The sequence below is a fragment of the Cyprinodon tularosa genome, unplaced genomic scaffold (genome assembly GCF_016077235.1).
Source record: "Cyprinodon tularosa strain WSP-4 unplaced genomic scaffold, ASM1607723v1 ctg258, whole genome shotgun sequence".
Taxonomy (NCBI): Eukaryota; Metazoa; Chordata; class Actinopteri; order Cyprinodontiformes; family Cyprinodontidae; genus Cyprinodon; species Cyprinodon tularosa.
In genome coordinates this window covers 490,330-508,310 of record NW_024038957.1, presented here as the reverse complement: position 1 = coordinate 508,310, position 17,981 = coordinate 490,330, and the positions used below count along the sequence as shown (strand labels likewise).

The following is a 17,981-nucleotide window of genomic DNA, read 5'->3' as shown; positions in this document are numbered from 1 at the left end:
CAACTGTATCATGAAAAATAGCCAGAAAAAAAGTAGAAGTTTTTCCGCTGTAACAGTAATGTGTATTAGTAAAGTGCGGCTTATAAAGTTTCCTAAATCAAATCCACATGCAGTAGTTAGAGTGAGGAGAGGGTGTGTGGGAAACAGGATTCATTGTAAAGTTGTTTTATTACCAGATCAGCAATATTTCCTACTCCATGTATGTCTCCCAAACAAATATTAGTTAGTTGAAAATAGAACTTTACTGCAAACTTTACTTATAAAGCAGATCTATACCAAGCATTTCCTCCTCGTCAAAATGAGAGCTGTTTTCTAAACCATTTGGTCTGATAAATTACCCCCAAAAAATAGATAGATAAAAAAATATTTATGTTGTTCCGCTTTTTTACTCATACACCAGGTCAATACGGAGCGTTTCCTCATGTTCGGTAAAACTGTGTTTGTGTGTTTTGGTTAGATTACAACTTATACTTATAGACCTCTAATAAGGTAATTCCATTTTTAATCAGGTTTTTTTTTTTTTCCATTAAAATGGTGTAATACTGGTGCAATAAGGGCTGCAATTAACGATTATTTTGTAATGATTAATAATCGGATAGGCAAAGGTTCCTTAAAGAATATTTTTTACAGAATCAAACCAGGTGAAACTAAAATTTCTACTTGTGGAGTTCTGGACAGAACAGTGATAGTAGAGTATTTTTTTTAATTTTGAATGCAAAATATATATATTTTCATAATGCTGTAAGTGGGTTGCTCTGTCAGCTAAAGGCAAGTTTTAGAGTCTCTACACTTGTTAGGATAATTAAGATGCCACTTGCATGTCAGAACTGATGTTTTCCACTATAGTTTATCCAATTAAAACAGTTGCTCTGTCCGGCCATACAGTTATAATCTTCATTCATACATGGCAAAGATTTGGGAATGGAAAGAGAGCGGCGTCCTTCAGCTAAGAACAAAGTGTGATATTTTGATACGGCTGGAGCCTGGATGTCTCTTCATCTGCTAATATGTCTGATGTAAAATGTGATGTGGCAGACTGGAGATGTATAAAATGCCTTTTTAACGGTTAATCGGGGCCAATTCTTGAGACGTGAGCAGCTGCCTTCTGTAACCCTGAGCAAATTCTCCGCTCTGAGTAAGTTTGCGGTTTCTATCAGAATCTGTTGTCATGTCTCCTGGTTATTTAATGCATATAAGTTATGAAGTGTTATTTAAAGAGTTTGTCCCAAGTGATCTCTTTTCAGGAAAAAATCTTTAACATACTCCAGTTAACAATTATTTCAATAATCGACCAATCACCATTATTCAGAATCCGATTAATTGTTTCAGCCCCGAATAAGATTAATTTACTTACTGCATGAACTGATAAAGATTATTAAGTAAGATTAGAATAAAGCTGTTCAGAATATATTAGTTGTTGCTCTCAATCAAATATAGAAACTATTTTTAAAGTCCATCTTCCATTTGTCACTACAGGTTGACATCCACCCCTGCTCCACTTGAGATTACTTTCAGTGCCCAAAGTGAGAAAGTAACAGCCTACGTATTTTTTTCCTTTTCATGCTCAGAAAAAGACCAAATACCTTTACGTACAAAGAGATTTTAAACACAAACAGAAGCTATGAATCTGTTGCTGATGAAGATTTTTCATGTTAACTGCAATATGTAGGTATCATTTGTAAACTTTGTCTTGTAATTTTTCTCAGTCAATGGTATGATTTAGAGTCTGTATACTCGAGTTAATAACTGATCAATTACTAATTACTATCACTTTTAGGGGTGTAAATAATAATGGTTTTGTATCGATGCATCGATCCAACAGCCGACGATCCGATGCATCGACACGTCCGCAAAAGTATCGATTCGTGTTTTATTTTCCTCCGGTCTATTTTTATCAGTTTACTCCTGGGCGTAATTCTCCCTCCAGTGCTGCGGTGGCGCTAAACCTATTTTGCCCTCCTACCTCGCTTCCTGGTTATACTCTTACAGCAGTGTGATACAGTGAGCTTGACACAGACATTTTTGATTTATGCTCGATGTTGAAGCGTGGTCTGTGCTACACGCTGTGGGTCTAGATACGGCCGAGGCGGCGAGGAAGTGGGGGCGAGTTTAGTCCGACGACGGAGGGACATGAGGGCAAAAAGAGCGGAGATTCAGCTGGAAAAAGGGTCCCAGCGTTCTCTTGCACCTCGCTCTTCTAGCGGGTCAAACTTCACGAGTTGTTTTACGCAATTTCGGTCATCAAATCAAAACAAACCCGCCTCCTGTCTGCGCCACTGTCTGCGGTCAGCTACAATCTGGGAGAGGTGCAGCGGAGCGTCTCTCAAGGGGGCGGGACGTCTGGAGCCGAGGTATTGCATTGTACTCATTGCACTGATTTTCTGCAGTATTTTTCGATGCAAGACCTTTCAGAATTTATAACGCAGGGGTATTATTATTTTTCAGTGAATGAGGTTTTAACCAATTAATCAAATCGAATCGTGGTGTATTCTTGAGTATCAAAAATAATCGAATCGGTCAGGAAATCGATACTGAATCGAATTGCCATGATGGATGTGATTTACGCCCGTAGTTTAGATATACATTAGATATACATTTTACTTCTAAAATAAATAAAGTAAATAAATAATAGGACAAAATGTCAAAGCTCAAAGATTTAAAAGATCCAGAGATCTAAGATCAGCTAAAAAAAACATCTGATGAGAAGATGTTATTTATCTGAAAAAGGATCCTTTATATATCTTAAAGCTACAGTGTGTAACTTTTAGCGACATCTAGCGGTCAGACTGCAGCAACATGAACGTCTCCCCCCCACCGCTTCTCCCCCCCAACAGTACGGCGAGCGTTACGGGACAAAATGTCTTCCACGACGTCCGCATCACCTACCTTCTCAAGTGATGAGGTTTGTTTATATAGATAATTTTACAGATAGTATTTCATTAGTCTGTGTAGGGTATAGATTTCATGTAGACTTAAGATAATAAATATACCCGTTATTTTTTCTACATCGTTGTGACATTTTGGTGATCTCGCAATCGCTAGTTTGTTGGCTCTGCGCTGCCGTAGCGCAAAGATGTCTGCCTCCATGGCTGCGAGACCCGCTCCTATGTAATTATAAATAACGAATTCTAAGGCAACGCAAATATTAAGGTTAAGAGGCTGAGCTCGTAGATTATGATAAAATAACATAGTTATGTATAATATATTACATTTCTGACTGTATATCCCTGTAATTATTACACACTGTAGCTTTAAAAACTAGTAAAAGTCATATTTGGTTTGTGAATAGCCATTAGGCACAATCAAACTGTAGAACAAAATGCTCATGCATCCTCCAGATACAGAGGGGGCTGTTATGTTCAACAGAGGAACTCATGCAATGCCTGCCATGCCTCATTCCATGACAGTACAAAAGCTGCACTTGTTTTTAAAATGCAATGAAAGTATTTTCTGTTGGTTTTGCAATGAGTTGAGATTGTGATCCCACCCCCTTGGATCAGTTATTTCACAATTTCACTTTACTCACATTATGACTTGATGGTCCTTAAATCTATGAAAAGCTGCACGCACTTAATTTAACATTCATTAACTGGTTGAGGAAGCATTTTGTAGTCAAACTGAAATTTAGAGCAAAAGATTTGACTGAAGGCTGTGGAAGATCAGACCCAGAGTTTTAAAGGACTACAAGAAGGCACCTCACTCCCTTCATTTCTGTCAGTATGAAGCTCCCAACTCTCATTTTGCCATTTCATCTTAACCACTGGGCTAAACTGGGCATAGGCACCAAGGAGCAGGGAGTCCATCTAATTACTAAACCTTTGGGATGTAATACATAACTGACTTACAATTAAAGGTATGAAGGACAATCTTTCATTAGTGGGTGGGTCATCTAAATAATCTTTAATGGTGAGAAGAATAAAGAACAGCCTTCCTCTGGTTCTGTTTGCAAATACTGACACTCAAAAAACCCATTAAGCTATCATCTGAATAGAGCCCATTTAACCGCCTATTTAAAGATGCAGCACAAAATCTCTCCTAGCAATGAATGCTGGATTATACTTAAAACTAGGGACATCCCTATCCGATATCATTATTAATAATAATAATAATACATTTTATTTGAAAGCGCCTTATCACAACACCCAAGGACACTGTACAGGCAGATAAAAACATTATTGGAAATTGGTCCAATATTACCAAAAAAAAGACCTGATTTTATCGGCCAAAATCTGAAATCTGATATTTTCTTGCTGAAAGAAACACTCTGCTTCTGTAACTCATTGGTTCTTTTCCCATGGTTCCGGTGTTTACATAACTTTTGTTGTGAACTTTTCCCCTTGTTTTAGTAATATTACTTCATCAAGACTACTTACTTCATCGCGTTAAAATAACTAATAAAACCTGGTATAATTTGTGTTAATATTGCATAAGTTCAATATCGGTATGCAGGGGTTGACGTTAAGGCTTTCACATTTAATTTATCCAGAAACACTTGCCCAGTATAATATTTGATAAATATAGTTCCTAATATTCATTTTTGTATACCGGTATATATCAATGAAACATGCTTGTTTTTTTAAATGTTTTTTGTAATTCAGTATTTTTTAAGTTTCCAGGTTCCTGGTGTGTATCTGCATGCGTCAGATAATGAACTCAAGCCTACATTACCGTGTTAACATGCTTTTCAATCCTTCCTGCACATTCTTTTCAAACTAAACTTTGCTTTAAACTGTTGTGTGCTTGGGAAAATATAAATTGCAATGTTAAAAATCTAAAAAAACTTGACAGGTTAAAAACTTACACTACTACTTCTCACCAATTTAACATGTTTTGCTCTATAACATTTAAATGCACCACTCCAATGTCTAAGAGAAAAACATTGAATGAACATTTTTAATGTATGACCTGCATCACTCTACAGAAGCCTGCCATATGATAGAAATATTTACACTGTGCGCATACAATTATTATTAATATTTAATCATTTATAATCTAGCGTGTATTATAGTATAGATTAAATTCATCATCCAGCTGCTGCTCTGCAGAATTCTCTCTCCAAGAGCTGAATCACGCTATCTAGCGGAAAATCATGCAGCTTTTTCAAATCACGTGAGAATGTGTACAAAACAACAAAAATGGCGCCGGCAACGCTTGTGGGTCGTTTTCAGTGAATGTCGGTGATTTTAAAGTAATTTTGAGTGCCCAGCGGGCAAATGCAATGAAATTTGTACTCTCCCAACAATAAAAACTACTTGCGCCGGGCGATGGTTAACTTCGAGCCCTGGTATGTATCGGAAAAATGAAGTTTTATCGGGACACAAGAAACCGAAAGCAAAAGATTTATCACAGATAGAATCAACTTCATTGAAACAAAGTGGTAAATTGTATGAAAGCGTGTCACAGCGACACACGCTGACTTTAAACGATCTCCGTACATTGGAAATCAAAAAGTTTTTCACATATTTCTTTTTTTTTTTTCAAATTTAGAACCCTAATAGGTTCCTGTTTTTTTATATCTATTAAATATGTATACTTTAACAATGTATAAAAAATTGTTTTTGTATATTCAAACTAGGGCTGCAACAACGAATCGATAAAATCGATAAAAATCGACTTTTAAAAGCGTTGGCAACGAATTTAATCATCGATTAGTTGTGTCGCGCGCTTAATGCGTCATCCGCCGCCGCCGTCATCCGGGGGAAGAAAAAAAAATATGGCGGAGCGAGTCAGCGCCGCAGTTGCAGTGTTGCCAACTCAGCGACTTGGGCGCCTCCCCCATCCCAACCCCTTTCTCCCTCTCCCACAGGAATCCCTCTCAGCGCTGCAGTCAGAGCCGCAGGATTTTAGTGAGGAGTTTACCCTCAGCGTCCAGACTGCAAATGAAGCGCGCATGCGCCGGGATTGACGGCGCAAATTGATCACAATAATTAAAACAGCCTGCGCTTTGTAAAGTGAAAAAAGTCGTAACATGCAACTTTTGTAAAAACAAATGAACATGGCACAGAAGCACCACTGTTATGATGCAGCTGCAGCACCTGAAAAGAAAACACGTTGGAGCCTTCGATGGCAGTGAAGAGAGCTGATCAGCAGGATGAGCGACTTTGTTTGTTTGGTTTTAAAGTGGGGAAACGTAACGTTAGTTTCTCAGGTAGCTCATCTGATGCTTTCCTTACCTTGTTAGTAGGTTACAGACAGTGATAAGGTTGGCTACTTATTTTACTTTTAATTTCATTTGAATTAGCTTAAGCAGCGTTTATATTTTCTTTATAAATAAATTAACTTGCAAATTATGAGGGCAAGGCTTTTAAAGTTGAAATCTTCTGGCAAAGATAAAGTAAAGAAGATCCTGCAATTTATGGAAGTAAAGCAGAATAAAATCCAGCAAGATCAGTAATATGTCAATTCATTATTTGCCACATTCCCATGTAAATATCTGTCTTTGGAGGATGTGTTTTATTAGCACCCCTAGTTCTCTCATTTTTATTCCAAATACAATTTATAATTTTAACCACAGGGCTATTTTTATCTCTATGGTTCAGTATTTTCTCAAGTAGCAACTTTAACTGCTGTACTTTCCTGTCTTAAAAGGCAGAACACTTCTAGTCTAAAAAAAATGAATTTGTTGAAATGGGGGGGCCTATTGTTTGAACCCCTTAGGGGCTTTAAAAAAAAAAATGCCTGTCTCTTTTTGCGCTTTATGAAACAAAGTAGCCTATATTTTGTGGATGTACAGCTACATTTCTCATGTAAGTTTGCGTAGTTTTAACACAAACATTTATTTTTCATATTGCACCAGTACAGTTAATGAGCAACCTGTACTTGTGTGCTTGTTTGTTCTGTCTAAAATGTTTATTTTGGAATAAAGAGGTTAATATAAAAAAATTTTTTTGTCCGATTCATCGATTAATCAAAAAAATAATCGGCCAATTCATCGATTTTTAAAATAATCGTTAGTTGCAGCCCTAATTCAAACAATTATTCAATATACCTGGAACAATAAATTGTTAAAATATTCTGATATACTTTTTTTTCATTCAACATATTGTAAAAAAAAAAAAAAAAAAAAAAAAAGTAGACTGACATGTACAAAAAAAAAATCAAGAGGATGTTGCAAATTTTTTTTGTACATACAAGAGAAAACTAAGGTTTTTATTATAAATGAACCCAGATCATAAACCTTTCATTAACGGCTTTTTCAGTCGTCACTCGGCATGGGGTCTGTTTTTTGGTAGTTTCCTTGAGGCACCAGCATGTGTAAATTAATTTGGAGTCTTTTTTGAAACATAATCAGGAACAAAGGCATTTGGTCTGTAATGTTTGATTAACAAACATTTAGCTCTTCTCAGAAAAAAGCCTCTGGAATAGGGCTGGGCGATAATTCAATAACGATATCTATCGATCGATAGACGTGTGGCGCAATAGAAAAAAAGAGTTGATAAAAGTTTGATAAAAAAACGCAGTTTTCCTTCCTTCTCATTGTAGCCTAGCATGTAGGTGCTAGTCACTACTTCCTCCCAACCAATCACAATCGCGGACCCAGGCACGCCGTCACAAAGCGCCAATTTTTTGTTTGTTATTTGTTATATTTATTTCGGTCACTTTTCTGGTCACTTTAGTTTATTCTTTGTCAGTATTTAATAACATAACTCAGGTCTCTTAAGTTATTTTTCTTTAAAACAATTGTTATGGTTAAAAAAGTTGGTTAAATAAAGATTTAATCGGAAGTCTGTGTTTGTGTTCTTTACTAAAATTAAATCATTTAGCAATATTATAAAAGGTCCAAGCAGAGCTGCACATAAAATATGGTTTCAAATCTTTTCAATAATTATCGATATCGATCAATATGCAATTTTTTTTTATCCATAAGCTTTTTTTCTATATCGTCCAGCCCTACTCTGGGAGCTAAATGTCTTTCTACATTCTGGCACTTTGCCTTCTGATTCGGCAGATAACTTTAAATAAGCAGCAACATTCCAGCAGGAAACAGAAGACTAAATGTACAAAGAAAAAAATTATCATTTTAATCCTTCGAAAGGATCCAATTGTAACTGACAGGGAAACATGCTGGATTAAGAAACACTGGACATTTAAAACCTGAGGAGAGGGTCTACAACAGACAATGCAGAGAAACTGATGATAAAGTAAAGCCAACTTGGCCTATCATATAGAAATGTCAGCTTTAATCATTGTACCGTTCTTAGAAAAAATATTTCAACTACCTGTTTAAGTACCGCCTCTGGCATCACTTGAGCACAAGGAATTCATGTCAGAGGGTTGCTATAGGCTCCTTTATAGATTTCATAAGTGCATGGATGACAAAAGCAGGGCTCGATGTTAACCATCTCCCGATCGCCCGGGGCAAGTAGTTTTTATTGTTGGGAGAGTACAAATTTCATTGCATTTGCCCGCCGGGCAAGTGCAATGATAGCAAAAAATCATTTATCACTCAAAATTACTTTAAAATCACCGACATTCGCTGAAAACGACCAACAAACGTTGCCGGTGCCATTTTTGTTGTTTTGTACACATTCTCGCGTGATTTGAAAAAGGTGCGTGATTTTCCGCCAGATGGCGTGATACCAAAACGTCAAACAAGCTAGAAAGCGCTATCATATGGCAGTCTTCTGTACAGTGATGCAGGTCATGCATTAAAAAATGTTCATTACATTTTTTTCTCTTAGACATTGGAGTGGTGCATTTAAATGTTATAGAGCTAAACATGTTAAATTGGTGACCTGCTATGTTATTATTATTGTCTTGTTGCTGCATTTATTTTGTCAGGGAAAACTAATCCTGAGTCAGTTTAAAATCAGGGAATTCTGAAATAATGTAAGACTGTGGAAACCCTGTATAAAATAACTATGTCACATTATATTAATAGTAGCATCTTGTATAAACATACCGTGACTCTAAAATAAAAGTTATTCATTTGTGACATTGACTTCTGTCTTCTGATTTATATTAAGTTTTTAACCTGTCAAGTTTTTTTTTAGATTTTTAACATTACGATTTATATTTTTCCAAGCAAACAACAGTTTAAAGCAAAGTTTAGTTTGAAAAGATTGTGCAGGAAGGATTGAAAAGCATGTTAACACGGTAATGTAGGCTTGAGTTCATTATCTGACGCATGCATATACACACCAGGAACCTGGAAACTTAAAAAATACTGAATTACAAAAAACATTTAAAAAACAAACATGTTTCATTGATATATATATATATATATACAAAAATGAATATTAGGAACTATATTTATCAAACATTATACTGGGCAAGTAAAAATTGTTTCTGGGCAAATGAAATGTGAAAGTCACTTGCCCAAAGGGCAAGTGGTAAAAATCCTTAACGTCAACCCCTGAAAAGGATAAGAAATCTGATCAGATTTAAATGAATCAAGTTGAGCACCATCAGGCAAGTTGATGCACATTGTATTTAGGTGTTCAAAGAAAAAATGAATGAATAAGTCAATAAAACAAAGGCTTTCACTGTTTTCAGATGGGTTTTATTTGCAGATGCTGACATAACTCTACTCAAAGTTGTTGAATTACTTACTTCAAATTAACCCTCTTTTTATTCAGCTATTCAGTAGTGCTCCTCAGGCTGCAATTCTGTGCAGCTTACCTTAAATTTGTGCTGAATTATTAGAAAAGCAAGGGGTCCATCCCCATTTTCCACTTACCTGCCAGGATATCTGTATTTCTGGCTGCAATGGTTTTAATCTTCACAATGCCAGACTCTGCCGCCTGGAGAAAAAAAACAGACAGAGAGAGCGCTGGTTAATCTGTCAAGGAGAGGCCTCGGCTTCAGCGAGCTGTGCTGTTTGGGTAGGATGTCTGCCAGGTAGAAAGGTAGAAAAGGAGACCATCAAGATACAGCAAGCAAACCAGACTGACAGCTTTAAGCAAAAAAAAAAAGAAAGTATCCTTATCTATAAGCAACAACAAACATGCAAACTTACTGGCTTGTTTGTTTTGTTAAACCTGTGTATCTAACTCAGGGAGAAGGTTCACAATTACTACTTCTTCCCATTATTTTAAAGCCATTCATCTTTACAATTTTTAAGGTTAAAACAAATTTCAAAATCCGTTAAGTTACAGAAGAATGAAAGGAAGTTATTAGGGCTAAAACTATTAATGGGGTTAATGATGATTAATCGATTAATTAAATAATAGTAAACTAATTTAGTAATCGATTTATCGTTAACTGGAGAATAGAGACTGTAAAATATGATTTAGCTGACAGAGCGACCCGATCGGAGAAGTAATTATAGCAAGATTGTAAAATAATCTTAGTTTAATGACCAAGATTTTACCAGGTGGTTTACTCTGTTAGTCTGTTCTCAGGGTTCCTACAGCATAAGGCAAGTTAAATTCAAGACTTTTTAATGCCACTTGAAATAAAACTTTAAGACCAAATTCACAAGAAAAACCTGCTTACGACAACTTAACCCAAAGGTTTATTTTAACATAAACCACTGCACCAATGTTTCAAATTTTGCAAAGCTTTTAGCAGGGAACAAAACAGTTTTAAAAGCCACAACATAACCAGTGCTAAGTCTTTTTTGCAGCTATTTTTCTTTGTATGGGTTTCTTAGTATGTTTGATTTGTTGATAAGTGGAGGCGTTGCAGAGACAAGGGTGGAACTAAACTGAGAAATACCGGCTGTTTCTCGGTAACTCCATTTTGACGCTTTATGTTTCTTGCTTCGCATGTGTGACTCCACTGCCTTAAAGGAATAGTACACCCAAAACATGATTAGCCTTCATTTTCTACTCACCCCCATGCAGAACAACACTCTGGAGTACTTTTTTGATATCTCAAATGCATCTGGAGATCTGGGAGGCTTCTTGCTGTCTGCTGACATTCAAATAATGGAGGTCTATGGCGCCCGAGGCAGAAAGGTCCATAAAAGTCCACAAAAAACGTGTCAATATTCCTCCATACTGCTCGTCCAATGTATTCCAAGTGTCCTGAGTGGGTAGCGTCCAGAATTTACTCGAAACGAAGTCATTTACAATGTTTTTAGAGCATAAACAGTAGTGTATAGGACTTCCTAAATGCGAGCGCATGCAAGTTCACGATTCTATGGAAACCGCGGCAGACCAAACCAGATGAAAGTGCGCATTCAGCGTCTGCTCTGCCGATAATGCAAGCGTAGAAGAAGAAATGTGCTGTTTACCTGTGCAAAGAAAGAAACAACGAAAGAAAAATGTCTGAGGACTTCAGTGTTGAGGAAGAGCATAAGTTCTTTGCCGAGCTGAATGCGCACTTTCATCTGGTTTGGTCTGCCGCAGTTTCCGTAGACTCATGAACTCGCAGGCGCGCGCTTTCAGGAAATCCTATACACTACTGTTTATGCTCTAAAAACATTCCAAATGACTTCGTTTCGAGTAAATTATGGACGCTACCCACTCAGGACACTTGGAATACATTGGACGAGCAGTATGGAGGAATATTGACACGTTTTTTGTGGACTTTTATGGACCTTTCTGCCTCGGGCACCATAGACCTCCATTATTTGAATGTCAGCAGACAGTAAGAAGCCTCCCAGATCTCCAGATGCATTTGAGATATCAAAAAAGTACTCCAGAGTGTTGTTCAGCATGGGGGTGAGTAGAAAATGAAGGCTAGTCATGTTTTGGGTGTACTATTCCTTTAATTCCCATTGTTCCGAGCTTGAATCGCTTCTTGCACAAAATCCACTGAGCCTCATGTATGTTTCCTGGTTTTAGCCATGGAGAAAACTCTTGGATGGAGACAATTTTCGTTACATTTACACTTGCTCATATTTTCCAGACAAAAAGTAAATGGTGCATCTCCCAAATGTCCCGGCCGCAACAACGCTTTTATTGGTTCCGCTATCGGACGGAACCAATAATGGCGAGCCATTATTTTTTTTATAAAAAGTAAAAAAAATGTAAATTTTATTTAGATTACAAAAATAAAGCATAATAAAAATAATCTTATTTATGATGTTTTAAAAATTAAGACCTACGAAAGACTGATTTAATACATTTTAATACCAATTAAGGCCTTAATTTTATTTTGAAGAATTCAATGCCTTTTAAGACTTTTTAAGGACCCGCGGGAACCCTGGTTCTATCTAGAACTCCTCCGTGGAAAAGTTTTTATTTCACCTGATTTAGTTTTGTTAAAAAAACTCTTTAAGGAACCTTTGGCTATCCGATTATTAATTGATTAATCGAAAATAAACAAAAACAAAACAATCAACAAAAATAATCGATCTGTAAAATAATCATTAGTTTCAGAACTAGCAGTTGGAAAACAATTATAAATATGCATTTTATTTAATTTCCCTGAGTATGAACGTCCCTAACTCCGACCTTTGGTGCAACCTTAAAGCAGTGGGATAGAATAGAAAGTGTCTGAACATAGTGTAGTTGTTTTACTGCTTAATGTGCTTAATGTTTGTCTCACAAACATGCTTCCATCTGATCCATTTCTAGCTCTGGTTGGGTATTTGGAATTGCCAGTGTCCTAAAGAAAGGAGATCCTCAGTCTAAATGTCAAGTGTTTTGAAGCCTCCAACACAGGGGAGTCAAAAGTGTGGCCCCGGGGCCTTTAATTGCTCTTTGAGTATTACTGTGTGACCCACAGCTGCAGTTCAAGAATGGCTTCAACGTCGATTATCCAGCAAATGGAGAATCTCATGAGCAGATTTAAATGTTATTAGATGAAAGACAAAGTATTTTTATTTTATTAGATGTGGCCTTTTTCGCTATCACCTTAATTTCATGGTAAGTAAGCATCACATACATCCAGCAACATCTTACTTTAAAGCACACAGGGGATAAGCTCTCCATTTTACTTGGCTAAGAACGGAAAGTTTACATTTTTGTTGCTGGGAACAGACAAGAAGGAAACATTTTTTAGACAAATTTCATAGAAAACTTTAGAAGTAAAAAGTTAGGAAAACCATCCTTTAGTAAGTCAAACGTCTGAGAATTTTCAGAATTACAATGGTTATTCTGTCTACTTTTTTTCATTAAAATACTGCATGCTAACGCCAGTAATGTAGAGGTCAAAACAAAAAGACTTTCATTGTTCAACAGTTGTATTATACCCGCTGAGCACTTTTATCTTGACAGGTTTGGTGCAGCAGAGCAGAGTTGTATTTCCTCTGGGGCTACCTTGGTGTTAGGTCCAACCATCTCCACATTAACTAACCAGCTTCCCTGAGACTGCTGCCCAAACACAGCATGATGCTGCCTCTACAGTAGGGTTCAGGGTTACTGCGCGGCGTTCGTCTCATCTGATAAAAGCCTTTTCTGTTGCATGTCTGTTGTCCTCTGCATTGCAAACTCAAAGGGAGACTTTTTTTATAACCTTCTGCCAAGCTGTGGGACTTGCAGCTCCTCCACACCTCTCAGCTGTTTTCCTTCCACTTTACATTTATTCAGCCCTTTGTGTTTCACAAATTACCGTATGTAAAATTGTTCAATAGGAAAGAATGCTTTTGCTAGGCAAGGTAAATAACCAATCCCTAAGGTACACAAGGAACAACTCCCAAAGTGAGTGTTGGTACTTTAATGTCATTCAGCTTCTATCTTTTATCACATATCTAATAAAGTAACAAAGGCGGCACTGTTTCTGTAATATAAGATCACAAACCTGCCACAATTAATCACAGCTCGCTATGGTTACCAATTCGTTTGACTAGGCAGAAGAAAAACAGGGAGGCTAGTGGGTGATCCGTAAAATCAGGCGATTTTCTTTTCCTGACATTGAAGGGACTAGTATTTGGAGTAAGTACTGGTGCTTTTTCACAAAGTTCTGCTGGAAAATGGATCATCTCCATAAATCCTGTCGGCAGTGCTCCAAATATCAATCTAACTCTGGACTTGAGATGCTTAACATACCAACACCACCACTAAAGGGGCCTCCAAATAATGTGAAAACTTGGGAAACTCCTCCAAAATCTTGATTAGCTTTGACCTCCAATGCTTGTATTGTCAAGTCATTTCAGCTGCTTGTGGACATTTTTCCAACCCCTCTTTTTTCCCTCCACATATTGTTCCAAAAAAATATGCCAGCTTTTCATCCAAATGTTTTTTTTTTTTTTTTTTGTAGTAACATTGGTGAATTAAGAATCTTCTTAATGTCATTTTTGAGAAACTATAATTTGGGGTTTATCAAAATGAAAACTACAGTGTTGAATTACATTCTTCCGTCTAAATAATCTGTATTATATTTCCATTGCTGAATTGCATTAGGAAAACAAAGGACATTTTTAATAGTTAAATATTTGAGGTGTTCCTCAAAAGTGTTTATTCCAAAACAACGGAAAATAACGGACGGATGAAGAGATGCGTGAAACAGAGAGAGCGAGGCTGCAGAGGGGGGCTAACTGCGAAGCTAAAGAGAAATTCCCACAGACCTCTGCTTCCATCAATCCTCCTCTCCAACGTCCGCTCTTCGGAAAACAAAATTGATAATTTCCGACTCAAACTCTCTTCAAAAAAGGTGATATGTAACTGCTCCGCCATCATTCTGACAGAGTCATGGCTGCGTCCAGCAGTACCAGACGGTGCTGTTGGCCTGGGGGGGCTGCTGCTGTACTGCACCGATAGAAACAAAGAGCTCTGCATGAATGGAGGCTCCTCTGAGACTGTTCCCAGGCAATCTTCGGCATCTAGAGGGGAAGCACTGCCTTCTGCAGGTGAAAAGGAGGAGAGCACTCTAGATGCTTCCCTGCCAAAAGCTGAAACATCCCCAGCCGGCTCCTCCCAGCCCCCTCCGGCTTCCACACCTTCTCCTACATCGTCTGTCGCTGCTGATGGAACCACTGCTGCTTCAACCACGTCAGCCTCTTCAACTCAGGGGGCTACCGCCCTCACAGCATCATCATCATCATCCTCCTCTTCCTCCCCTGAGCCAGGAGAAGCAAGTGCTTTAGGAGCTGGAGGCATTAGTAGCAGCTCAACAACAACTGTTGCTTACCTTATCAAGGATGCACTTTAAGAAATGAAATTGTCTAGAGAGCTATTTTAAACAAAATGCATTTTTGTCTGCACTTGTGTATAAAGAGTGACAAAATAAATATGCCTAAGGCCCCGTCCACACGAAGACGAACCCTGGCCTAAACGCACAAATTTTTCACCAAACCAGCCTCTCATCCATACGAAGCTGGCGTTTTGGGGGTCTGTAAACGATCTTTTTTTTTATTCAGCCTTCAGAGTGGGAAGATTTCGAAACGCCGTTTTCGCGTTTCCATCTTTACGCTCTAACCGCATATTTTTTTTTACACGCATGCGTCATAGTGTCGCCTCTAAACACGCATGCGCGACACAGTATCACAACAACAATGGCGCCGTTGCTGCTAATGCTACTCACCCTGCTGTCGGGCTTACAACAGAATCTTCTTCTTCTGGAATATCTCCAGGAAGAACAGAGCAATATCGACGACATAGTTCAGCACCTGAATTTGACTGAACCACGAAAATGGACCCGCAGGGCAACCATGTATAAATATTAGTGCGCATGCCATTCATTTCGTCGCTTATTTTTGCTTTGGCACCACAGCGCCACTTACAGGCCTGGCATACATTTTGCAGCGTTTTCATGCATTCGTGTGGACGCTCACATTTATTTTACGTCTCCGTCTTTACGGCAAACGTTTTGGAAAATATCAGCGTTTCGTGTTCGTTTTGACTTCGTGTGGACGGGGCCTAAGTCTAAGTTCCTACACTAAAAAGCTGTGAGTCAACATGCCTTTAGATGCTGCTGATGAGTTACTGGGGTTGGGAAGCGGAATGGGAAATGTAAACAAGGTCATAAATCTAACTGGAAGTTCATGTTAGCGACACATTCTAAATATTTTCTAATGAGGTCAGTTATTGCTGTCAGTTAACATTATTGCGTCTAATGACCCGATATTAATCCAACAGACGTTTCTTTTCTTTATAAATTTTCCTCCAGCCCCAAAAAGCTTAAATGCTGACAGAAATGCGCCACACAGACTTCACAAAACCACATGAAAACTGTCTCTCAGTAGCAAAGAAATCAGGAAGCATCAATACTTTCAGTTCCTCTCAGAAGTCTTTTCATAGCGGAGACCCTTGAAGAGGAACTGACCTACATGAGCAAACAAGAAAAAAAAAGGCAACAGTGGCACTCGTCGGGGTGTCCTCTGTAGAAATGCGCCTGCAAAGCTCAGCAGTTTACAGTAGCTGACTTAGCAAGCTGTGAAAAAGAATGTGCTTGTCCGTTCAGGCATTCACATCCAAAAACTGTTCCTTTGTCTCCACAGATGTGATCAATAGGAAGAGAACCAATAAAAACAACGGTTCGCGCTGAAAGCAGCAACATTCATTTATTGATTTGTTTGCATTAAATCCCTGGTTCACTTTCTGGTCCTGGAAGTAATATCACAAAAGAAAAGGAAAAAAATAGACAAGAAATCTATGGAAGAAAAACAGCCTAATTGGAAACTGCCTTTTTTAACACCGAATTTTAAACACTGAATTTTTTTAGACATTTAATTCCTTGCACTTAATTTTCATCTGGTAAAAAAAACTCACCAGAAACCAAAATTCAGCTGCAAAAATTCAGCCGCAAAAGTGTTGACCTTTTGGTGAACTCAAGCCAAAGCAATCTACACTCGATAGTCGAGCAGCTTCTAGCCAATGAAATTAGCTCATTTGGTCACGTGACACAACGGCAGTGCTCCGTGCTGTTCCCGGCTGAATGAGGAAATTTGTTTTGTTAAACAGAATTACAAAACGTCAATTAGCAACTAACAAACAATTGAGCCGATCACAGCTAGTACGGCACCCCTGTCTGTTTGCCGCCGCCATGTTGCCTCTGGCCGAAATTAAGAAGAAAAAAAGTTTGCCGTCGGCCGCTTCTACCGGATCAAACCATGAGCCTTGGCAGACAGGGGTGCCGTACTAGCTGTGATTGGCTCAGTTGAGCGCAGCCGTTGTGTCACGTGACCAAATTAGCTCATTTCATCAGCTGAATTTTTTGCAGCTGAATTTTTATCAGATAAAAATTGAGTGTAAGAAATTCAATGTCTAAAAAGTGTTTAAAATTCGGTGTTGAAAAAATTCAGTTTAAAATTCGTTGTTAAAAAAATTCAGTGTTTAAAATTCGGTGTTAAAAAAAGAAGGCAGATTCCAATGAGACTGTTTTTCTTCCATAGAAATCAATTTTTTTCTGGAAACTCCATAGTACTGACTGAAGGTAGGACTGCAAAACAAAAGTATTCCCATCCATTTAAAGAGATCTTTTGTTTGTCTCCTGGAGCCATTATGTCCTTTTTAAGAACATTAATTGATAAACTGTATTGTATAAAACCAAGGAGCATTCCAGGGCAGGTTGAGGGTGAAGTAGTCTGGACGTTTTGTAAAGCAGCCTTCCTCATACGTGGCTGTAAACACAAACTAGCCAGCTGAGCAAAGAAGAGCTTTGAAAAAAGAACCAGCAAACAGATCCAAGGCAACTCTGGCAAGGAAGCAGAGATCAACAAGTTATTGGGGAGAGCCTGTAGCTATTAGCAGGGTGCTCTATAATCTGGACTTAATAAGAGAAAAGGTTATTCTGGAAACAAAGAATAAGACGTCTTGTATACAGATTGACAGGAGCAAACACAGATGGGATTGAAATACAAGAAGGAAAGTCTGGCACCAGTCTGGCACCTGGTGGTGGCTGCATCATGCTGAGGGAATGCCATCTTTTAGCAGGCACAGTAAAGCTTGTCAGATTGCCAAACAGGGAAATCCCAAAAGCAAACCTTTTACAGCCTGCAAAAAACTTTATAGAAGGGTGGAGGTTTCTTTTCCAACAGAAAATGCCTCAGAAAACGCCACTGATGCCACAATGGAGTAGTTTCAATCACAGCATCTTTTCTTTTTTCTAAATCTGACTGAGAATCTGTGCCAGGACAGGAATATCTGAAATCGGCGAGCCTGAATGCCAAAGGAAAAAAAACAATATTCTCTTCCTTCCACATTACAATT

The 17,981-nt window shown here is 38.0% G+C and overlaps 1 protein-coding gene across 4 annotated transcripts in view; it reads right to left on the bottom strand.

The window, feature by feature from the left end:
* The window catches only part of mon2 (MON2 homolog, regulator of endosome-to-Golgi trafficking), a 97,283-nt gene that overhangs the window by 61,298 nt on the left and 18,004 nt on the right, over positions 1–17,981 (bottom strand). For all 4 annotated transcript variants that reach the window (XM_038288556.1, XM_038288560.1, XM_038288559.1 and 1 more), the window contains exon 2: positions 9,680–9,743. In XM_038288556.1, coding sequence (XP_038144484.1) covers positions 9,680–9,743 — 64 coding nt within the window. The remainder of the gene's footprint in view (positions 1–9,679; positions 9,744–17,981) is intronic.